This window comes from Sturnira hondurensis, unplaced genomic scaffold (genome assembly GCF_014824575.4).
Source record: "Sturnira hondurensis isolate 20B ecotype Veracruz unplaced genomic scaffold, ASM1482457v3 Scaffold0007222, whole genome shotgun sequence".
In the NCBI taxonomy this organism is placed as follows: Eukaryota; Metazoa; Chordata; class Mammalia; order Chiroptera; family Phyllostomidae; genus Sturnira; species Sturnira hondurensis.
This window is the reverse complement of record NW_028079853.1, coordinates 801,265-824,973: the sequence shown is the minus strand read 5'-3', so window position 1 is coordinate 824,973 and position 23,709 is coordinate 801,265. Positions and strand designations below refer to the sequence as shown.

Below are 23,709 nucleotides of genomic sequence, written 5' to 3'. Positions count from 1 at the left end.
AAAATTAATTAATTAATTAATTAATTTAGAGAGAGGGAAAGGGAAGGAGAAAGAGTGGGAGAGAAACATCAATGTGTGGTTGCCTCTCATGTGTCCCCTACAGGGGACCTGGCCTGCAACCCAGGCATGTGCCCTGACTGGGAATTGAACCAGCAACCCTGTGCTTCATAGGCCTGTGCTCAATCCACTGAGCTACACCAGCCAGGGCTAAGGAGTTCCTTTATTTGGCTTTTGCACTTAATGGATCTAGCTTGTTATTTTTCTTATCCTTTGGTCCATGTTTTTTTTATTTCTCAATCTTTTTGTTTTATTTTCTAGGATGTTTTTCAATTCTACTTTCAACTGTGTTGCGATTTTTTTATTTTTATGAGTTTTACTTTCTGAGAGTTTTTTTCCTAATTCTCTTTGACTGTTCCTTTCTCATAACATTCTATTCTTATTTTACGGATGCAATGTTTTATTTCTCTGAGAATAATCATTATAGTTTTGTTGTTTTATTCTGTTCTTTTCACTTTCTTTTTAATCTAAGTTTTATCTTTCCATAAATTTGTTTTGCCCTTGTCTGTCGTGTTAAGGGCCCCCCTCAGCCGTCTGGCACACCTTGGTTGTCTGTAGGTACTGAAAAGCAAGGCCCTGGCACGTGGTTAGAGTGAGTGTGGGGAGGGGCTGAGGGCACTTGTTTACTGGGAGGGCCTCGGTGGGTGTTTGAGTGGGAACTTAGCTGGTTCGTGGGAGAATCGCCAAGTCACTTTCTTGAGGTTTTTCTTGGGCTTCCCAGTTGCCCCAGAGAACAATTCTCCTTTCTCCTGTCTGGGTAAATAAGACTGGCAGCATTCGGGGCATGGGGCTCAGGGGCGTGGTTGATCTCAAGGTTCGGTGTGTAGACTTCCCCTTAACCCCCTGTCGTCTCTCAGGGCCGCACTTCCACCCTCTGCCTGGTGTCTCCCAGCAGAGCTCTTCTGCTTATAGTCGCCACCGAGTAAGCCCTGGGTTTTCTGCCAGCGAGGCAAAGGGGCTTTGGCCACTGTGAGGGGGTCTGCTGTGTGACTGCTCCTTATTTGGACTTCTAAAATATTCTCTCTCTCTCTCTCTCTCTCTCACACACACACACACACACACGCACACGCACACGCACACATGCATGCACACACTGCTTTCAGCTTACCCATCATACAGCTCACCTGCCTGCACAGGTGACTTGGTATCTCCGGTGCCCTAGGTTTTCAGGGTTCTTGGGGACCATTAGCCCGTTTTTGTTGGCTGGTTTCCTGAGATAATTGACTGAGTAGGGAACACAGCCCATCCATTCTCACCCTAAACATCAGAGGTGATCTTATTTCTCTGGATTTTGTGTTTTGGTGCTTCTGAGTGGGATGGAGTTTCCACGCCGCGCCAGTGTGTGGTGCAGAGCAGAATACAGATGTTGGCCTCCTGGGGAGGACTTGGTAGAGTGGGCGGTGAGTACGTCCATGCAGCATGCTCACGTCATACACAGTCTGCACAGCCTTGTGCGTGGAGAAGACAGCGGCCTAGAGACTAAGAGTGGACAGGGAAGTGTTGGGGTGTGGTGACGTGGAGAGGGGATGGGGTAAAAAGGCAGCTCTAGTCTTGCAAGAAGGGACAGTGCACCCTATCCCTCAGAAGTCAAATGTGCCTGTACCCACAGGCGCCTGCTCTGCTGTGGGCCTGGCTGGGAGCCTCGGTCAGGCTCACCCTCCCTGTCTCCTTGATCTCCAGGTGGTCCTGCCAGTGCGGCTGTCCTCCACCAAGGTCTCCTCGCTCATTGAGAGGATCTCTGACCCCAAGGACTTGAAAAAACTTCTCAGGACCCGGAATAATGTTTTAGTGCTTTACTCCAAATCAGGTGAGTGCCTAGCCTGGCCTTGGGAACATCTGTCGGTGATAGGATGGGATAGGAAGGGAATGAGAGGGGGCAGAGGTGGGAGGCGAGACCTTAGGACCAAAAACCACTCAGGGAGGGTCCGAGGGCCACCAGGTGTGTCAGTGTTCCTCGGAAGATGGGGCAGAGGCACAGGGGGGCCTTGGCTCTGCTGATTTTGGGTTCCAGGGAGGTTGTGTCGGTTCTCTTTCATAAGTGTTTCTTAGACAAAGCCTCATTACCTCAGAAGGGAGATGGCGTGTATGTGAGGGAGGACAGAGGATGCCAGGGGTGGACATTCTGAATTCCTGGACAGGCGTGCTTCTCTGGAGCTGATGATGAACAGGTTGGGCCAGCCTGTTGTCAGCTGAAATGGTCCCTGGCTTGGGGGCATGTGCGCAGGCTGGCAGCTCTGACCCTGCCTGGCCTCCGTCTGTCCCACTCTGGGATTGGAACGCAGGACAGAGTTTGGACTGGGCTGCAGTCCTGTCGTATGCAGGACAAGGCAGGGACAGAGCGGCCTCGGTGGGGGTGGGAGCAGCAGCTTGCCTCTTCTGATCTTGGGGCAGGCAAGGGCATAGCGGATGGAGAGAGGTTTGCTTGGCTCTTGGCCCTGACTTTGAACATCTGACTGTTGATATTGTTCCAGCAAGTTAAGCGTTTTTGCTGCTCCCGATGATGCCAAGTTTTCTGTGCCCCAGAGAAGTAGCGGCCCCTGTCTGGGTGAGATCCGGGCACAGCTCTCCCTGCAGCTCATCCTTGGCACTGGGGCTGATGGGTATCGGGGTACGTGTCACTCCTGGAGCCCACATCCTCCAGGCGCCCTGGAACATGCTGCTCCTTGTCCTCCGGAGGGCCTGGCAAATGCTCTCTGAGGTTGCTGGAAGCCCAGCACATGCCTGCCATTTCTCTGCTGTCAGGAATAGGGGTAAACTGAGGCCAGGGAGAAGCAGAGTTGCCCCTGAGGCCTGGGGTGTAGGGCCCTGCATAAGTGTCGCCTCCGGCCGGGCGTTCCTGGCGCTGGTTGTTGTCAGCGCAGGAACACACTCAGTTCCTTCCCTGGTAAGTCCCGTCCCGGAAGCTTATCCTCTTACGGGGACTCTGTGAGGACCTTCCTCAGTGCACCCTCCACTCTCGGTTGCTCCTCTACCACGAGGGAGGCGGTGTCGGTCGCCAGGTAATGCCCAGGTTACAAGTGAGGGATCTGCAGCTGGGAGAGAATCGCTGACCTGCCCGAGGTCTCCCAGCTGGTAGATGGTAGAGCTGGTGCCCTGTGCCTCCCTGCTGCGCTTCTGCTGGAAGGTGGGAAGAAGTGTATTATTTCTGCCATGACGGAGGACTCCGCCACCAGGAAATGATTATGGTAAGTTAGAGAGTGGCAGGCTGGGGTCTCCTGTCAGCTGCTTGTGGGGCAGGAGGCAGGACCTAGAGTGTCTTACTTTCTCTCCAGCCCTCGCCCAAGCATGGCCTCACTCAGTGGCAGTGGAGTTACCCGTGCTTCCCACGCGTCAGCACCTCCCTGCATCAGCAGGGGCAGTGGGTGGTTATTTCACCTTCCTGCCTCCTGGCCCGGGCTGGGCACTGGACTTGAGACTCTGAGCGGGCTTGCTGAACAGTTTAGCAGTGGGGTTCCCCCTCCCCTCCTTCCAAGCACGGCTCCCCTTCTGCTGCTGAAAGGCAGGGGGAGGGGAGGGGTGCCTCATATCGCTCTACTTGGGTTTCCCACCCTGCTTCCCAGAGCCCACCTGCGTGGTGGAGCAGCACCTTTCCCACCTCCGCTGTGCCCTCCTCCTGGAACCCCCTGGAGGGGGTTCCTGGCACCATTCTAGAACGATGCTTTTTATTCGCTTCCATGAAAGGCTTAGCACACTTTGTATTCATAAACAGCTGCCATTATCCACACCAGAGAAGGAGATCTGTGGAGGCAAATAATTCAGACATCATTTCTGTTTGGCTTTGGAACATATCACGTGGTTTTTGGCAGGGTGGGGAGGAAGATAGCTGACTGCTCTTCCCACCATTGTCTGCCTGGCGGGCCTTTCAAAGGAACTCTCAGGTATGACAGAGGAAGGTGGCACACTGGCCACAGCCCCTCTGCAGTGGAACCTTGCAGGTTGGCAGTGTTGAAATCCTGGCCACAGAGGCCCACCCCCAAGAACCTGCCCTCCTACATTAGTTTCCAGGTGCTTTGCCCAGACTGCAGGAACGGATGCCTGGACCAGCCAGACCCTCTTCCTTTCTTATGTCCCTGCTGCCCTGCCCCGAGGTCCACAGTCCTGCGGCTGACTGCCCAGGTGCTGCCAGGGCCGGTCTTCTTCCTGTCACTTCAGGGAGGTGGGCTGTGAAATCTGCTGTGGGTACACTTGGCATTGGTCCATCGGGGACTGGTGTCACATGTAAACTTCATCTGATCACCAGGTTGTCCCAAGCCCCTAGGTGAGTGCATGTTGGACAAATGAAGGAAGGTCCCGTCCCTGCCCCTGTTGGCTCCCAGGTTGGGTGCCAGGACAGACGAGTGTGGGATTGGCAACCTCACTTCCTGCTGTAGTGATAGAATTGTAATTATTTCATTGTAGAATTTTCAAAATTTGTTTGAGAAAGGTAGCAAGTCAGAGATTCTCCTGGGAGTTGACTCTGGCCCAGAGATTCTTGGAAGAGTGAGGCCGAGGTGTGGCTTCTGGGGGAGGCGGGAGTGGGGCTGGGGGTTCTGTGTCTGTGGGGAAGGGGGGCCGGGGGCATGGTGGCACAGAGGCTTCTGAAAAGAGCCATCCTTGCAGAACTGCTGATCATGGGGACCACGTTGTAACTGGCACTCAGGACCCCACCTGCTCTGGGACTGGTCTCCTTCCTTCCTGTCCCTGAGGGGAGATGGTGGGGGTGGCCCTGCTGTGTTTGGGCACAGATGTTTATTTTTTTCTCTACAGAGGCTGCAGCTGAAAGTCATCTCAGGTTATTGTCCACTGTGGCCCAAGCAGTGAAAGGACAAGGCACCATCTGCTGGGTCGACTGTGGGTATGTCCTAGGGACAGGGGCCTTGGGGGCTTTGGGGTGGGGTAGGGAATTTCCCTGGTTCACAGTCTGAGAGGGAGGGGGAGGGAGAGACGCTGCAGAAAGCCGTGCGTAGCAGCCCTGGAGAGGGGCTGGTCCTGGTTCTCCCACCCGTCCATTCCAGCCCACCCCTCTTCTTTCCTTCTGCCACAGTGCTTTTGCTTTTTATTTTGTCCCGTGTCACTTGATTTTGTTGGTGGCAGAGGGGGCACTTGTTTTATAGGTGGGGCCTTGATGACCAGAGAGGCAAGGTGATTTTCAGGGGGACCCAGTGAGGAGGGGCATTGGCAGCAAGAACCTGGGCTCCCCCCACCCCCAACCCCGGCGAGTGACAGAGGTCTCCACCTGCTGCAGCCCAAGGTGGCAGAATCGGCTGGCAGACCTGACTGTTGTCTTGGCTTCCGGTGACCCCTTCGATGTGTCCATCCTGGATGGGGGGCTTAGTCCTCCAGCTGTCTCTGCTGACTGTGCTCCCACCCCCACTTGTCCCAATGCCAGTGCCGTGAGCTCCCTTTCTTCCTTCTCCTTCCTGACCCCCCTCCTCCGGGAGACTTTCTCGTCAGAATCGAGTGCCAGCCTGCAGGAGGGCGTCCACAGGAAGCAGGGCTGCTTAGTGTGGGGAAGGGGCCTCTTCTTGGAATTCCTCTGAGTCTTTAGAGTTTGGAAGCTGGAGTCCAGGGTCTGCCCCGCTTTCCTTCCTTTTCAGTCATTAAGAATAATTTCCACATCTCTCTGTGTCTGGTGCTTTGGTGCTGGGATTTTATACACACATACCTCTTGCTGTATCATTAGCTCCCAGTTCGGCATAGGTTGGCAGAAACAGAAAAGACACACAGATAGTGAATGAATGTAGGAAAAAAGGTAGCTAAGACCAGGCTTGTCGTTTGCACGTGTGTTGAGCACCAGCTGAGTGCAAGGCACTGCGCTGTACTGGGTGAACAGCACTTACACATCCTTCTGACTGAGGACAGGATGTGTTTCCACTGTGTCTGGCCACTTCTCACCTGGACTCGGGCTTTATCGGGAGTGTGGTTTGGGGAAGATGGCGGGGGTGGGGGTAGAATTGCGCTCTGTTAGGTGGGGAGAGGTGGGGCTCTGCTGGGAAAAGCGGCAGTCCTTTTCCTGGGTGGCCCACAGAGGCCTTTTAAACCCTGACTGTGGCTGACCTTGCCTGGGTCACGAGCCTTGTTTCTAGGCTGTGGGTGAAGTGAGCTTTAACGGGCTCCACTCCAGTGCGGTCTTCTTTCTCCACAACCCAAGTTCTAAACAGCCGTTTTACAAATGAACCTGATGGCCTCAGGCCCATCCTGCCTGGGGCTGGAGAGAATTGAAGGCGATTCCTCTTTTAACAAAGCCCTGAGTGAGGCCCGGAGAGGAAGCCTCGGCCCGGCCCAGCGGTGTTCGCTGTAGGCATGTGCGTGTGCGTGTGCACGTGCATGCACATCTGGCCTCACACCTCCAGATTTGTTTTGACACCAACTTAATGGAAGAAACTACTCTCTAGGGTCCCCAGTGCCTGGGCAAGGGACTGGTACCCGTCTGTCGGGGCCTGTTAGGAACTGGGCTACCCAGCAGGAGGTGAGCTTGAATGTAATACACTTGAATCATCCTAAAACTGCCCCTGCCTCCCAGTTTGGGGGAAAATTGTCTTCCACAAAACCAGTCCTTGGTGCCAAAAAGGTGGTTGGGGACCGCTGCCCTAGACAGTTGGTGAGATGTAGCCACGGCGGATTCCAGTTCAGAGTTGGTCTGGAAGTGTTCTCGTCTCCCGGGCGTGTCTTATCTCCAGCAGTTTGCCAGAGGCGCACTATGTGACTGGCACAGCGACAGAGCCCATTAGAGAGGAGAGGGTGCGTTGGACTCCCCACAGCTGAGGTGATGCCAGTTCTGCCTGATGGAGGCTGGTAAGTGGCAGAAGTGGGCATAAGAGCTTGGATGGAGCTGCTCCATCCGCCTGGGTCTGCCCACGAAGCATTCCCAAGCATCGCCCTTGTGCCTTGAGGTGCACAGGAGGCGAAAGTGTCCTCAAGGATAAAGGGGTCCTCACAGTGCCAGGAGGAGGCAGACACCTAATCAGGGGACCGTAGTCCGGGTGGAAAGTGCAGTAAATGGAGTCTGTCTGTGTAGAGTGACTTCATTTGCCTGGAAAGGCTGAGAAAGCTCCATGAAGGAGGTAGAGTTCAAATCTCTGAGGGGCCGAGACCTCAGAGTACCGGGCCTTAGTGTGCCCTGGCCTGCCGGCGGCTCCCCGCAGCGTGGGCCCTGAGCACCTCCTGGGGCCTGGCTGGGGGAGCGTGTGAGGACAGACTAAGACGGTTAGAAAGCAGGACTTATTGGGAGGCAGCGTCAAAGTGCCAGCGGGAGAAATAATCCTGTGACTCTTGATGTGCTGAAACAGAAACCGAGGGGGCCACCTTAGACCTTCGAAGAGGTAACCTGAGGACAAAAGGACGGACTGTTCAGGTAGTTACCGCTCAGTTTATCCCTGTAAGAGGAAGTGTAAACTGAAGTACTCAATCGCTTTTACAGTAGTTTAGGTAAGTGCCCGAGTTGAGGGGCTGTAATGCATTTGTTGGAAGCAGGAGTATTTGTGTTTGAAACCAGAGGCAGCCCAGGGGACGAACTCAGGGCTCTAGTCCATGCGGGCCACCCTGAGTGGCACTTCTCACAGACCAGTGTCACATGAGACCCCCAAGGGCGGGAGGCGGCTCTGCCCTTCTGCCCAGACGTCCTGCTCCTAGACTTCCGAACTTGCAACTGTCAGTGGCCAGGGCACCCTGCCAACTTAACCCCAGGCTCTGTGGTGACAGCTCTGGCTGTTGCCCTCAATGCATTCAGCCTGGGTTTATGAGTCTGAACGGGAAGGGATGGGCAGAAGTGCCCCCAGGAACGCTTTCTGTTGCTGTCTGCACTGGGGAAAGGAGGTGGGCCGGAGCCAGCGACTGCTTGCTTTTTATCTCAGCTGCTGTTAACTAGCAGGTGGGCAGCCAGACGCGCCTCCCCAGCTCCTGTCCTGTCCTTTCTCGGCCTCCTCCCCTGCCAGGGAAGGGTTGGAGGCTGGGGTGGGGTGCCAGAAAGGTCAGGAGTATACAGCCCGCTCTGCTTTTCCCCCTTAAGGAGCAGGTGAAGAGAGCAGCGGCAGTCCAGGGTGAGAGAATCGCACTCTGGTTCAAGGCTTCTTTGGGCATGGATGTGAGAGGCATAATGGTGGAGACCTGGGTTGAAGTGTCAGCTTTGCTACTTGCCAGCCCTTGGACCTTAGATAGGACAGTCACCCTGAGTCTGTTTCCTCATCTCTACCATGGACAATAATTCTCTCTTCCTAGCTGCATGATGAGGGTCAGGTAAACAAAAGTTCTTTCTGGAATAGAACTTAACTGTGACATCCTATACCACCATTGTTATTTTTCATCTGGCCAAGATTGTTCGGGGCATTTCAAGAAGCTGGAGAGAAGTGGTGTTTGTTCTTCAGCAGCTTCTTCTTGGGTGAGGAGCCCTTGGCGGTTGTGAGGATGCCCCCGAAGAGGCTTGGGCGTGAGAGTCAGCCCAGCTCATGGGTGTTCTGCCCTGATTCTGAAGTCATACAGGGTGCGGTGCGCTTTGTAGGACTGCAGGTCAGGAGGCCAGGCTCTGAGCCCAGGTTCTGATGGCCAGCAGCTCTGGGACCTTTGGCAAGTTGCTGTCCTTCTCTGGAGGAGGGACATAAAACAGCATTCAATGTTTTATGAAATGTGTAGTTGAGTCTTCCAAATTGCACACATCTGTAAATAGCCTAGTTCAGAAAATCCCAGAAAATCACACATGGTGTGCAGCACGTGTGTGTGTGTGTGTGTGTGTGTGTGTGTGTGTGTGTGTGTGTGGTAGGGGTGTGTCTTCCCGTCTTTTGGGGGCCTTTTGGGTGCATCTCTCCCTGTTCTGGGTATTTGCATTGTACCTTTCCAGCCCTCCCCTGAGTGTCTCTCTCGTCTGCCCTTTATTCCCTGTCCCTGACTGGTTTGTATTGTTTCTTCCCTTCTCTGGGCCCTGCTGCCCATTCTTTGGCTCTTTTTCTGTTCTGTGTGGATATTTCCTTCCTCTTTTTCTGGCTTTTCTGGCTCTTTCCTCCCTACCATTGAACACATGCTCGCAGGCACATGTACCTGTCTGTGTTGGTCTTCTCCCAGGTCCCAGTAACTTGTGGCTGTGAGGTGTCTGTAGGGTGTCTGGCTTCTGTCCCAGGGCTTGTCAGCTCTCCCTGCCCCTCACGCCACCTCCTGGCCCGGACCGCAGCAGCCACACTCGGGTTGTCTGCTGGCAGTTGTCTGGCTGTTAAGTGGGTGGTGTGCGCGGGAGTTGGTATTCCCCTCGTGCCCGGCGGCCTGGCTGGCACTGGAACTCGGCCGGCCTGGCCTGGAGTGCTGCTGTCTGGGCGGCCGCGCCCGGTGTGCTCGTTCCTGGGGCTGATTCTGACTGCGAGGAGGCTGTCTGTACTCGCTGCTTTCTTTTCCTGAGGGTTTAAGGTCATTACCTAACTGCATTTTCCGTCTTTCCTGCTTTCTTTTTCCCATCTGCTTTATTTCCCTGGGAGCTGTGCTGCCCTCCCAGGTCCAAGATTTGGGGCCTGCCAGGGTAGGCATGACATATTTTGAAGTCCTATATTTTCTTGTAAAGAATATTTGAAGTTCGCATTTGCTCCTTTACTTGCGAGCCTGTTTAGTGTTACTGCCACGGGATAAAGAGACTCCCAGGAGGAGCACCGTGTCCACATGTCTCCTGATCCCGCCTGGCACGCTGACGTGCGCTCACTGAGCAGCAGGGCCGTGGGGTGGCTGTGCTGGGGAGGCCGGGTGGGGAGGAGAAGGCACACTTCTTGCCCTCTATTCCCGTCACTTTTACTAACTATGCTGCATAATTTATACTTCATTCCGTGTCTTCTCAAGGTGGGTGCCAGGGAGAAGAGCCAGGCCTGGGAGGGTCCCTACTGTGCACAGCTGGTCCTGTCACCAGAGAGTGCTGCATGACCACCAAGGTCTGCCCAAGTTTAAGGCCCAGCTATTCTAGGACTGTTCTGTCTCCTGCCTTGTATCCTCCAGCTACATTTGTTCACATCGTCCTTGGTATTTGGCACCTGAAAGTCACTGTGACAGTATTTCCTGTTCACTTGCTCCTTGTCTTGCATTTTCTTCATGTCTCTGAGGTGAGGGCACTTTCTACCTTTCGTCTCCGACCCGGCCTTGGGGTAACAGGTTCATCTACTCAGAATCCCTCCATGTCAGACCTGGCAGATGAGAGAGAGATTTACTCTTTCTTTGGTGGGAAAACAGAACCCAGGGAGGCTGTGTTAGCCAAGGGTACACAGTGGCCAGGACAGGCACGGGGCCCAGCCTCAGGTTCTTAGTGTGGGGTTCTCCCCAGCTGCAGGACGCCGCTGTGGTTTGTGTGGGCGTAGAACACCGAGGGGCTGGGTGAGGGTCTGGTCAGGGGGCTAGGAGGGAGATGCCAGAGGTTCAGATCTGTTTGAGTCTCTACCTTCGGACCTGGGCCTGGCTCCTGGGTCGCCCCTGAGGGTGAAGGCAGCTTGCCTCGGTGCTGTAGTCGTACTTGACCCTGCAGAGGAATCAAAAGTTCCATTCAGCTCACGTGGACAGCTCCTACATTTTGCAGCTCGGGAATCAAGGGGCCCTGCTAGAGGTCACACGCTGGTTAATGGCAGAGCCAGATCTAGAGGCCGTCAGTCACTCCCGCTGGCAGCTGGGTCTTTCTGCAGCAGGGTCTGGTACCAGGCTGCGACTTGGGAAATCCACATCCCTCCCTTGCCGAGCCTCCAGCACCTTGTTTCTTCCCTTTCTTCCTGCCTCCCCCACCCCTCCTTCTTCCCTGGGTCTGACTCCCTGGAGTGGGAGGTGCTGGTCTCATGGATGGTCAGCCCTGTCCCCAAAGATCTGGTAGACACAGCACCACACACCCACAGCAGCCACCCCGCAACAAATTGAAATGAGATGCCCGTGTGCGTGTGCCTGTCTGGGCCTGGGCTGGGAAGGGAAGTGTGTACTGGCCTCTGAAATCTTTCTGTCCACATTCTCTGCAGAGGAGAGCCAAGGGAGGAGGGATGGGATAGGATGTGGCAGGTTGTGGGTGAGTCACCAGGCAGAGGGGAGGCTGGGCTCCAGCATCCCGAGCAGAGTGGCAGGTGAGGCCCTTTGCACAGCGGCTGCTCCCTGTGATCCATGGCAGTTTTCTGCCTTCCTCTTCATTCCAGCGAAGCATCTCATTTACCTGCTTACTGCCTATGTTCTCTCCCCTCTAGAGCCTCTGTCACTGGCTAGGGAAAGGAGGGAGCCAGTAGAACAATTGTGCCTAATCTCTCAACCCAGATCCTTTGAAGTCCCTGAGCTTGGGCCGTTTCTCCTTCTTGAACTCTTACGACTTTTGTCTGTACTGCACAGTTAGTGCACTGNCCCCCCCACCACACACACACACGCTGGAGATGGAATTGTCAGAGGGAGGGGAGCCGGTCTGAGGAGCTCCGTCCAGAAGTGTCACCTGGGGGAATTGCTGGAGCTCAGTAGACAGATCCCAGGGCCCAGAAAGCCAGCAGTGCAGAGGCCCCTCCCCGCAGGGACAAGACAGCTTCATCCATTGACTCATTCCTTCTGGTGAGTGTACAGTGCCCACTCAGTGCCGGCTGCTGTTGTGACCCTGCAGAAGCAGCCGTGAACAAAACGAATCCCTCACCTTCATGGAGCAAACTTTTTGATGAGGGCAATAGTCAGTGGACACGCCGGCCAGATAGGAGAGAGCCAGCAGGGAAGGGAGTGTGGAGGTGGGTGGCAGAGGTGCTCAGAGAACAGGGAGCCATGTCCTCTGAGGATGTATGCGTGTGCACGAGCATGTGCATGTGTGTATGTGTGCAGAGGGTAGGGGAGAGTCCTTGGGGAGTGTCGTAGAACCTAAGGGGGGACAAGGTTGTGTGGAGCCCTGTGGCAGAGGCTGAACTGTGATTGGCTCGTCTGGAATGGGGGCCATGGGCTGCAGATGGGGGTCTTCACTAAGAAGCAGGCCTCCCAGATCCACTCAGTCAAGTTGGCTGATTTGGACCATCATTCCTAAGCATGGGCTGGGCTCACAGTGGGTCCAAGACTGCAGCAGGCTTTTCCAAGGAGTGGTTTCTGGCTGAGCAGCCAGGAATTGGGGTAACTCTGAACCCTGTCACTGCTCTCTGTGCTTTGTAGAAGTCCCCGCCAGCCAGGCTTGATGGAAGAGAGAGCCAGCATGAGGCAGCTCTTCTCCCTTCCAGTGGGTGCCTCACGGAGTCCAAGTGGCCACCCCAGATGCAGCCGGATGCCGGGGTGGGGTGGAGGGAAGCCCCTGGTGGCTTGGTTCCTGTTCCAGGTGCTGCTGTTGCAGCTGAGTGGACGGAAGGTGGTTACAGGAACAGCTGAGGGTAGCAGAACAAAGCTGGCCTAGGAAAGTGCCCAGGGAACAGTTGTGAGCATCCTTAGCTGAGCCCTCCCTCTCTTCCAGGGAATTAATTTGGACAGGAGAGGGGCGCCCCAGACACAGTTGCTCCCAGATGAACCTGCTGCCTGTCAGTGTGGCTCTGCCACAGCCTGTGGGATGGGCAGCCCAGACTCTCAGATCCTCTGTACCCCTGGCAGTGGGGCTTCCACCGCGGGCTCCACAGGAAGTTTCCAGTGAGGATGCAGCGGGCTGGGTGCCTTTACAGCAGCTTCTTCTTTCTTTTTTTATGGTTTAATTTTTCATTGATGTGGTTGACATATAACCTGCATTCCAGGTGTACGGCATGACTCCATGTTTGTATGTGCTGTGGGGTGATCACCCCAGTAAACGTCTGGTTATCATCTATCACCATATAGTTACAGTTTTTTTCTTGTGACAGAGAACTTTTAAGATCTACTTTCTTAGCAACTTTCTTTTTTAAAAACAAAATGTATTTTATTGGTTATGCTGTTGCAGTTCTCCCAATTTTCCACCCTTTGCCCCTCTCTACCCAGCTCCCCTACTCCCTCGGGCGATCCCCAGCCCCTTAGTTCACGTCCATGGGTCATGCATATAAGTTCTCTGGCTTCTCCATTTCCTATACTGTTCTTAACCTCCCCCTGTCTATTTTGTAGCTATTATGCTACCAGTTATGCTTCTTATCCTCTGTAACTTTTCCCCCTCCCAACTGATAACCCTCCAAATGATCTCCGTATCTATGATTCTGTTCCCGTTCTGCTTGTTTGCTTAATTTGATTTTTAGATTCAGTTATTTATAGTTGTGAATTTATTGCCATTTTATGTTCATAGTTTTGATCTTCTTGTTTTTCTTAAATAAGTGCCTTTAACATTTCATATAGTCATGGCTTGGTGATGATGAACTACTTGAACTTGACCTTCCCTGAGAAGCACTTTATCTGTCCTTCCATTCTAAATGAAAGCTTTGCTGGATAGAGCTATCTTGGATGTAGGTCCTTGCCTTTCATGACTTTCAAATACTTCTTTCCAGCCCCTTCTTGTCTGCAAGGTTTCTTTTCAGAAATCAACTGAGAGTCTTATGAAAACTCCTTTGTAGGTAACTCTCTACTTTTCTCTTGCTGCTTTAAAGAATCTTTAATAGTTGGCATTTTAGTTATGCGTCTTGGTGTGGTCCTGTTTGGGTCCATCTTGTTTGGGACTCTGTGCTTCCTGGACTTGTATGTCTAATCCTTCACCAAATTTGGGAAGTTTTCTTTCATTTTTTTTTCAAGTAAGTTTTCAATTTCTTGCTCTTTCTCTTCTCCTTCTGGCACCCATATGATTTAATGTTGGTACATTTGAAGATGTCCCAGAGGCTTGCTTGTTTTTGGATTTAGCCTTGCTTGTTTTTGGATTTTTTTTCTTCTTGCTGTTCTGATTGAATGTGTTTTTCTTCCTTACATTCCAATCATTGATTCGAGTCTCAGTTTCATCCACTCTGCCGTCGGTTCCCTGTAATTTTTCCTTTATTTCGCTTAGTGTAACCTTCATTTCTGCCTGGGTCTTTGTTATGCTGTTGAAGTACCCAATGAGTCCCTTGAGTGTCCTTATAACCAGTGTTTTGAACTCTGTGTGTGAAAGGTTGCTTATCTTCATTTTGTTTAGTTCTTTCTCTGGAGGTTTGTTCTATTCTTTCATTTGGGCCATGTTTCTTTATGTGCTTATTTTGGCAGTGTTTCTGTGTTGGTTTCTGTGTATTAGGTGAAGCTGCTTTGTAGCAGTCTTAGTAGTGTGGCCTATTGTAGAAATGCACACCAGTAAGTTGGATGGGGCAGAGCCTTAGGTAATCACCAGGGTGGGGCAGCCGAGTCCCCGCTCTGTGGCTCTGTGTGTGGTGGGGCTCAGAGAGGGGACAGTGCTGCTGCAGAGTTTTGTCTGGGAGGAAGCCGTCTCCTGGCACTTGTCCAGTGCCAGACCCTTTAATTTTTCCCTGTGTGCTACTGGTGCCTTTCCAGCTGTTGCCCTGGTGTTGAACCCCAGAGGGGTGAGCCTGCATAAGTCCTGAGACCTTTGGGGGCCCTTTAAGAGGAGATTCCTGAGAATCCTGCAGTTTCTTCCACCACCCCAATCCCCACTGATTTTTTACAGCCAGAAGTTATGGGGACTGATCTTCCAGGCTCTGGAACCCTGTGCTGTGTGGTCTGATGTGGGGCTGGGATCCCTCACTCCCAAGGCAGCCCTCTCGGTTTTTATCTACCACACGTGGGTGTGGTTCTGCCCCTTCACGCATCTCCACCCTGCCTGCCCATCTGGATGAATGTGGCTTCTTTGATTCCTTGGTTGTTGGACTTCCGTAAAGCTCCATTTCCTGGTGTTTTGTAGCCTGATTATAATTTTTGCTGTGGTTGTGCAAGGAGGCAAGCTGTGTTTACCTTTGCCTCCATCTTGACCGGAACTGGCCTTCTAATGTAAACCCTCGGGGTCTCCTTCCCACCCCTAGCTTATCCCTTTTTTTTCTTGACACCCTGTGTTAAAATGCCCTCACCACCTCGATGGAGCAGCCACTGGAAGGTCATCAGCCTTTCTTTTTGGAATTCATGATGCATTTCTGAGTCCCCACTATTTGCCAGGCCTGGGGCTGGAGCTGCAGGTTCCAGTGGCCCGGTGCTGGTTGCCGCAGGCAGGACTGAATAGGGAGGGAAAGGCCTGGGATGGCCCTGCGAGTGCCTGGCACTCCCTCTGGCCCACTCACACCTCTCCAGGAAGACCTGGTTCCTGAACTGCAGATTGTGTATTTACTCTTAAAATGAGGTTCCATACTTTGCTTGTGTATTGATGGGCATTTCTTAGAACTGAGCTGAGTGGTTTAATTAATCCATCTGTTCGGGGGCTGGTGCACAGCTGTTCGAAGCTGATGGCTGTAGAAGGTGGTAAGATATGTGAACAGGTGGGAGATGAAAGGACTTCCCTCAGATGGCTGTCGTACCTGGCGGAACGGCGTCTCATGCCGTGGAGTCGGCAGAGACCCGTCTACTCAGATCTGGGGAGAGGGCCCTGAAGCAAGGAGCAGGGCCGCGCATGGGTGGCGTGGCTGCTGCCTTTGCTGGATGTTGGGCGCACTTGGCCGAGTGTGGTGAGGTCGTGGGGAATGAGTGAGAGCAGGTAAGGTCTCGGAGGGGGCTGGTGTACAACACAGGGAAGCCAAGCCTCATGGAGATGGGGAAGCAGAGGAAGAGCCAGGGTGGTGGCATGCATCAGATTGCTTGGGAGTTTCCTTAAAACACAATTGCTCCAGTGGCCACATAAGGTCTGGTGTGGGACTGAGAGTATGTATTTCTAACAGACTCTGGGGTGATGCCGAGGCTGCTGGTCCAAGGGCCACACTCTGAGGTCCATTGGCCCAACAGGAAGGTGACCACGACTCGGTGAGATTGTGCATGAGCACTGTGCAAACAGTGAGGGGCACCTGACAGACATTTTTTACCAGAAGAATTGCGAGGGTGATTATTACAGACTCCAGCGCTTCACTGAAGCTTTCCCCATTCTCCTTTTGGCTTTTGTCAGTACCTGGTCAAATTTCATAATTCTTTCAATGTCGTAGAACTTTCATCCTGTCCTGTTCGGACGGTCCGTAGCAGGTGGCATGGGGCACACATTAGAGCTTGAAAAAGAGAAACTTGCTTGGGCCCCAGGCAGAGATGCTGAAGCAGTGATGTGGGGATGGCCGGGAGATCAGTACTTTTTGAACTTCCCCAGGTGATTCTAATGAGCACCTGGGGCTGGGAACCACAGATCTATGCTGAGCTTATTTTTCTTCTTAGAATGGACAGTCCCCCCCCACCAGCCCCGCCCCGGCTAAGCTTCTGGGGCACACACTTCCTTTGTCTGGATCTCCGTTGTCCCTGACATGTGGTGATACAGCCTCCCCATGTGCTGGTCCGTCTGTCTTGATCAATCCGTGTCCTGCTGGTTACTCTCCTTCCTCCAGTTCTCTGAGGACCCTCTGCGGTGAGGTCCTCACTTGCTGTTGGGAATTCCAGTGTCCCTGGCTTACCCTTAGGCCACCAGCTGATTTCACTCTGTCAATACCTTTGTGAAAGCCACAGGTAACAAATGGTTCTTGGCGTTTGTGTCTTTCAGTGACACAGAGAGTAGAAAATTGTGCAAGAAGATGAAAGTTGACCTGAGCCCAAAGGACAAAAAGGTCGAATTATTCCATTACCAGTAAGTACATGTGGTCATTTCCAATTCCCAAGTAAGTGCTGAAAGCTTGTATTGGTATTCTCACTGACCAACGATTTTTAGTTAGATCAGTTTTATTTCTGAGTGATTTTTTTTCTGTGTGTACAATGATTTCTTTTAAAAAGCATCTTGACTATGTTCAATAGCTGAATCTTATTAAGATGCTACAGGAAACCAAAGGTATGTCTCCTCACAGCCATTCCTCAAGTTAACAGCCTTTTCTCCTTGTTTGACAGGGATGGTGCATTTCATACTGAGTATAACCGAGCTGTGACATTTAAGGTAAATTTGCCTCCCTCGCTCTCAGCAGAGCGGGAGTCTGAATGGATGCCAGAAGTCTGGCAGCTTCTCTCTGAGAGAAGGAAGGGCGGAGTGCACAGATAGCTCTTCCCAAGGACCTGAGGGATTCTTATCTCTAGAGCCCATGTCAGCAGAATATCTGGGGAAGTTTGTTAACACAATAGGGATGACCAGACTCGTCATTTGTCTGTGACTCTGTTAGCAGTTAGGCATGTGACATCACAACGGTCCCTTCCAGAGGCCCTCGAGTCTGCCTTTGCTGTGGCTTCAAGCCCTCCCTCATCTCCTCAGCAGTGCTCACTGAGGCTGCCCACAGGCTGGAGGGGGCTCGCCCTGCCCAGGTTAGCATTCAATGTAGGACACCAGCCGGTTGGCACCTGCAGGGTAATGCAGCTTGTTCCAGATGAGATGCTGATGTCGCCAAGATTTGCCCTGATGCAAATCCAATTTAGAAGTCGATGGAAAAACATCAGTGAACATGAGTGTGGAGATCCTGTGACCTGCAGGTGCTGTTGCGTTATCACAAAGTCACTGTCGTGCCCTGAGCCCATCTCCTGCCCTTGGATTCTGCTCCTTCACATACGCATTTCCTCCCAACCAGGCTTTTTCTGCCTCTGGTCCAGGCCGCATTCCCCTGCCCTGGCTGGTGCCGTGTATTTCTTCTGTTCCCAAATCTGCTGATCTCACTCTTTCAACTTTCCTGCCCAGACTGGGTTCGACCCTGTACTCTTCTCTCTCCATCTCTCCCATCTGTGTCTCCCTCCACTCCTCCCTGTCTGTCCCCCAGTTCCTGCCGCCTCCCCTGGTCATCTCGTGTTTATCCTCTAACACTGCTTCATTTTTCAGTTGCTGCAGCTTTCACCTGAGAGACGCAGCCTGATGACACATCACCTTGTCACCCACTTAGGCACTTAGAGACAATTCTGTCAGCTAAAGTTGCTTAACCCCTCTCATTCTGTGTGGAGATGTCAACTGAATAAGAGATCACGTGCTCCCCAGGAACAAGACTTAGCTGGGTGGGGAGGGTGAGGTAGGCGAGGTGCCTGTGTAGTGATGGAAAAATGAGGGTTGGGGGGTGGCTTTTGTTTTATTTCTGGAAGTCGCGTTCAGTGTATATTTAGCCAGCCCTCTGAGAGCCTGTGCTATGATTTTGGACCAGGGCATAGCAGCTGCTCAGAACCCTAGTTGCAGGAAAGGAGTGAGGAGCCCTGGTGGTCGGAGCTTGGCTGGGTGGGGTGGCTGAGCCCTGGCCTTTGTCCATTTCCTTACAAAGACTAGGTGTGTACAATTTCATTCTTTTGTGATTTTTACATCAATAAGCTGGAGGTGTGGGCTGAGCATTATACCAGGGCAGAGTCTTGGTGGAGAGAGGGCATCCTTGGTCCCAGGGTCCCCAGAGCCTGCGGGACCATCAGGGATGGGGTAGGGTCCCCGAGGTCTCCAGGGAGGGGGAAGTGATGTAGTGTTCCCATGACTCCCTGACGGCTTCTGCTTTTCTGCAGGAGCCGCCGACACTAAGGCCCTCCTTGGTCATGGATTCGTTTTCCTTTCACAGTTTCTTCTGGGGCCTCTAGTTCCAGAGAGATGGAGGTGGGACACAGCCTCAGGCACACGCTCTGACTATTGTTGTGTCCTCCTGTGCAGTTTAGCAGAGGCCTGGTCACGGAGTATGCTATGGCCCTTAAAGGGCCCAGAGGCCAGATAAGTAAGGTAAAGAGCCGGAAACGCAGAGGGAACTTCCTGTGTAAGTGGCCTTCTGCTTGTCAGCAGTCTGCCTGGCAGTATCCTTCCTCTGTGTAAGTGGTGAAGCCCAAAGGTGCCTGGAAACTGAAGTCCAGGCGGCTGTCTCAGGACCTTCTCCCAGATTGTTTAGCTGTGAGTGTGGTTTCCCAGCCATGAAGTCATCACCAAGGTGCGGCTCTTGGGCCATTTCCCTGGCATCAGAGCATCCAGAGTAGGACGGCCAAGGGCGGGCTTCCAGGTGCTGCTCCCTACAGTCCCTTCCTCCCAGGACCTTGTCACTTAGAACACTTTGGAGAGAACCTATGAGTAGGATTTCTCAACTTCAATTACGGAAGAATAATATCTACCTGAAAAGCAAAATACTGCTGATATGAATGTTCTCGTTGTTATATTAAAAAGGCCATTCCCTCCCTGGCCAGGTGGCTCAGTTGCCTGAAGTGTCATCCCATACCAAAAGTTTGTAGGTTCATTGCCTGGTCCACACGTGTCCAGGAGGCAACCGATCGATGTCTCTGTCTCTGTGTCTGTCTCTCTTTCTCTGCTCTATTTCTCCTCCCTCCCTCTCTCCCTCTCTAAAATCAATAAACATATTCTCAGGTGAGGATTAAAACTAGTAATACAATAATAATAAAAATTTAAGAAGAGGCTATTTATTTCCTATTTCCATCTACATCCATCTTTTTTTCCCTCCTTGATGCTGAGGTGGGGGTGGAGGGCATAGGGAAGCTGCGCTAACCCTTTGACACGCTTGTGCTGGTGTGAGACAGGAGCCCCAGTCGTTCCCACCCAGTTTGGGTTTCTCATCCCACTGACAAGCACCCTAAAGCCACAGACCCTCTCCCTGGAGACAGGGCACATGCCTATGTTGAAGTCAGTGTTTTCACAGGCTCTTGAGGCCCTCTGTGCACCCTCGGTTGAGGGTCCCTGCACCGGGTTTTCTGTCACAGCATGCAGACAGGCACCTGTAAGTGTCTTTCTCACATGGCCCAGGGGCAGCTGCCCCGAAGCTGTGTGTGAGTGTGGGTCTTGGGAAGGCCCTGCCCGTTTTCTTTTGACTTGTTCTCTCACAGTGCAGCTTTGACAAGGGACTGAGAAAAGGCAGATCTGCCGTTGGCATGGTGGAAATGGCCCTTCTCTTGCCAGGAGGTGTTTCAGAGCCCCATTTGGATGGACAGAAAGCATGACCTGAATGAAATCCTACGAAGTCTTGGCTGTTCCGCATTCTCCCGTAGCAGCTCTTTCCAAATAGCAGTTTCCAGAAATAATAAGCCTCACTGGTTCTCTATGTGTAACAGTGGATGGGCTGACTGAGAAGCCTCACTAAGACAGTCTTCCCTTTCTCACCCCAGACCTCCCTCCCTCCCCCAGCATACTGACGGGCACGCCCAGTTCATCATGTGCTCATTGGAACTTGACCCAAGTGGACAGAAGTAACAGAACCTTGCCTCAAATTGGGGGATACCGAGGGTTCCGTCTGTTGGCATGAAGGCAGCAACTCCCCGCCCAGGGTGGAGGAGGAGGCTTGGCTGGTCTCTGGTACCCATCCTTGGTTCTCAGGGACTTCGAGCAGCCTTTCCCAGAGTGGCCGAGAGGGAGCAGAGTGCTGTGTCTGTCTGGCCCAGTGAGGTGTGGCTGGAGGAGAGGGGAGTGAGGGATGTGTCCCTGTCCTCTGCCCTGTGTGTGGCTTTCCCAAGGGGAACAGAGATGTGAGTCAGTTGTCCACAGGACACAGGCTCATGCACACTCTGTCTCTCTCTGTCTCCCCTCCTCCTTCCCTCCCTCCCTCCCTCTGTCTCTAAAATCAGTGAACATATCTTTAACTAGCATTAAGCCCTGTATCTTGAAGCTCTTTGTCCTGCGTTCATCCTGGGTCATCTAGAAAAGGGTCCAAGGAAAGAAGTACCGCAACCAGGCGGCTGCAGAGTGAGCTCCCGGCCCCGGGGCTTCCCATTCGGGCTCCACAGAGGACGGTCAGGATTGACATGCTGTCACACCAGTTTAGATCACGAAGTAGCAAGCAGGCTGCAAGTAGGTGTGGTTACTTGCCTATGTGGCTGACGGTTTTTGTGACTTCATGAGAGCCCCTACTTTGGACAGGACTGGAATTGATCAAGGAGACTTCCAGGAGATGAGATTTAGCAGAAGCACAAGTATGTCTCTTGTTTGAATAAGCCAGCTCATTGTCTCAAAGTTTCTATTTTTGGTCCATGAAGAAGCATAGTAGGTATGGCTCAGCTGACCAGAGTAAGGTGTTACATGGCTGAAAAACCATGCGGGGGAGGGGCCTGGGGTGTAGTTCTGGGCCCATGGCAGTGATGTCAGTGGGTGAAGGAACGGCACGCTCCCAGGAATTTGCCCGTACTCTACACGCAGCTCCGTTCCAGGCACTTGGGTCTCCAGGCAGGGAAACAGGCGGTTCCTGATTCCCCCACCTGGCGCTTTTCCTGACTGAATGGAGTTTTGCCTTCTCTCTTCTTCAGTCCATAGTGGCCTTTCTGAAGGATCCCAAAGGGCCCCCGCTGTGGGAGGAAGATCCTGGAGCCAAAGATGTTGTCCACATTGACAGTGAAAAGGTAATACACTTCCCGTTGATTCTAATGGATGCTGGAACTTCCCCTGAGCCAGTTTCCCGAGGACAGGTGCCCAAGGAGCAGTGTTCCCTGGCAGCTGTGCTTTCCTCCAAGGGACCTGGGCCAGGGCCCTCACATCTTGCCTGGTGCTCCTTGCCGGCCTCGTGACAGAACCAACAGATCACAGGCTGGCTGCCTGCGAGCTTCCTCCATTCTTTACTCTTATTTAATGTGTTTTAACGTTTCTAGCATTTCCTTACAGAAATATCTATTTAAATGTCCTCCCCTTGTTACGTAGTCAGTTGTTGCTGCATTTGGCCTTGTGTTTTTTCCTTTTTTTTTTTTTAAAAAAAGGATCTGTGAGGTTCGGGTTCCGTTTCACAGAGGCTTGGATCAGGTCTCTGAGACTGGCCAGGATGGGAGGCTGGAGGGGTGGGAGGGCGGTTCTGGTTCGTTGTCTCCATACTACCGGGAGCCCCTCTGGAAGCCTGCCCATGTGACCTTAATGTGCACCCCGCCCCTCACGCGCCTGTGTGTGCACCACGCTCTGGTCCACTGGGCCGTCCTGCCCGTAGGGATGGCAGGGACTTCCAGGTGACGTCTCAAAGGGTCTGTGGGGCAAGAAGTGCTCTTTTTGCGGATGGAGGGACAATGTTCTTTCTTAACATAAAATGTGCTTTTCATCTTCCTCTGCCTCTCCTCCTCTTTTCATTTAAAGTTATTGACTCTTAATGCTTATTACCCCAAAGAAAGTGATGCCACTTATACTTTGTGGAGGCCGGGGTCGTGTGTAATCATCGTGGGCTAACCAGGGGGTCTGCAGGGGTGGCAGTGAGGGGCCAGACACCAGCGCTTCTCTGGGGTAGAAGGTGCCAGTATCAGCAGCTAGATGATAAAAGCCTCTTAAAAATTATTATTTAATTTAAGTGTAGTTGGTGTACAATTGCATGTCAGTTATGTTAGTTTTGGGTTACTATCTAATGTTCAGCATTTTTCTACCACGTGATCACCCATTTTTCTACCATGTGATCAACCTTTTTATAAAGGTTTTTATAAAACCTTTATAAAAAGCATGTTGGGGTCAAAGAAAGAAGGTCAGGCACCAGGAGGTGGTGGCACCAGTGCCTGTAGCTGTGTAACAATATGCAGCTTAAAAGGACTATTCCTCTGGGTAGTTGTGTTAATACATGGTTTTAGCTCCGATCAGTGATAGCCTGGTACCTCCGTCCCCCGAGATGGGTGTGTCCTCAGACTCCTAAGATTGCTCCTCTGTGCCTGGGAACATACACACATGCGCACACACAATGGAATATTGCTCACCCATGAGACAAGGCGAAATACTGCCACTTCTGACAACATGGACGATGGGTCGTAACGATATTACGCTAAGCGAGGTAAGTCAGATGGGAAAACAACTACATGATTTCACTCATGTCCTGCATAAAACAAAAAGCAACAAACAAGCAAAGAAAAAACCTCATAGACACAGACAATAGTGTGGTGGTTACCAGAGGGAAAGGGGAGTTGGGGGATAGTGAAGAGTAAAGGGGCAAATCCACGGTGACGGAAGGGGACCAGACTTGGGGTGGTGAATACACAATGCCCTGTACAGATGATGTGTGACAGAATTGTACCCCTGAAACTCTTATACTCTTACAAACCAACGTCATCCCAATAAATTTAATAAAAATTAAAAAATGAGTGCCTTTACCCTCTAGCTATGTAAACATTTTCAGAATTTATTATAAAATGTTTTAAATTTCCATAAAATCACCCTTGCTGGCGTGGCTCCGCGGATTGAGCACCAGCCTGTGAACAAAGGGTCACTGGTTCGATTCCCAGTCAGGGCACAGGCCTGGGTGGCAGGCCAGTTCCCAGGAGTGGGTGTATGAGAGGCAACTACACATTGATGTTTCTCTCCCTCTCTTTCTCCCTCTCTTCCCCTCTGTCTAAAAATGAATAACATCTTTAAAAATAATAAATTTCTATATTTGTCATCTTCATATAGCTGAAAAATTGTAAGTAATACATATTCTCATTGAGAATTTAGAAAACACCGCTTTAATGTAAAAGAAAGAAAAAGTCACCCCATCCTTCCCTTTGAGAAGTGCCATTGCTGCTCTTTTCTGTAGCTTTTTAGGCTTTCAGTGTAATGCAGTACATAAATATTAACCCAGTGTCATTAGATGTTAATGCTGTTTTGCCCCCCTCACTTCACATAATGCACACGTCTCACTGTGGCATTACACATTCCTCCTCACAGTTTATAATGATGCAGCAGTATTACACTGTGTGGGGTGCGCTGTCGTCTGTTTCCCTAATGTCTTGTTGCTGCCACAAAGCTGCACTTTGAAATTCCCTCTTATTTTCCTTATTATTCAGAAGAGAAGAACTTTAATTTTCTTATGTGGAAACTGGTTAGAGGAGCTTATTCTGATCGAAACATGCTGTCGTGGTGCTTCTTTGCGGCCCCTAACCGATTTGCTTTTT

At 52.0% G+C, this 23,709-nt stretch overlaps 1 protein-coding gene across 1 annotated transcript in view; it reads left to right on the top strand.

The window, feature by feature from the left end:
- Positions 1–23,709, top strand: part of PDIA5 (protein disulfide isomerase family A member 5) — an 88,012-nt gene that overhangs the window by 21,543 nt on the left and 42,760 nt on the right. The window contains exons 2-6 of the mRNA XM_037051469.1: positions 1,738–1,864; positions 4,804–4,891; positions 16,505–16,588; positions 16,843–16,888; positions 21,130–21,222. Coding sequence (XP_036907364.1) covers positions 1,738–1,864; positions 4,804–4,891; positions 16,505–16,588; positions 16,843–16,888; positions 21,130–21,222 — 438 coding nt within the window. The remainder of the gene's footprint in view (positions 1–1,737; positions 1,865–4,803; positions 4,892–16,504; positions 16,589–16,842; positions 16,889–21,129; positions 21,223–23,709) is intronic.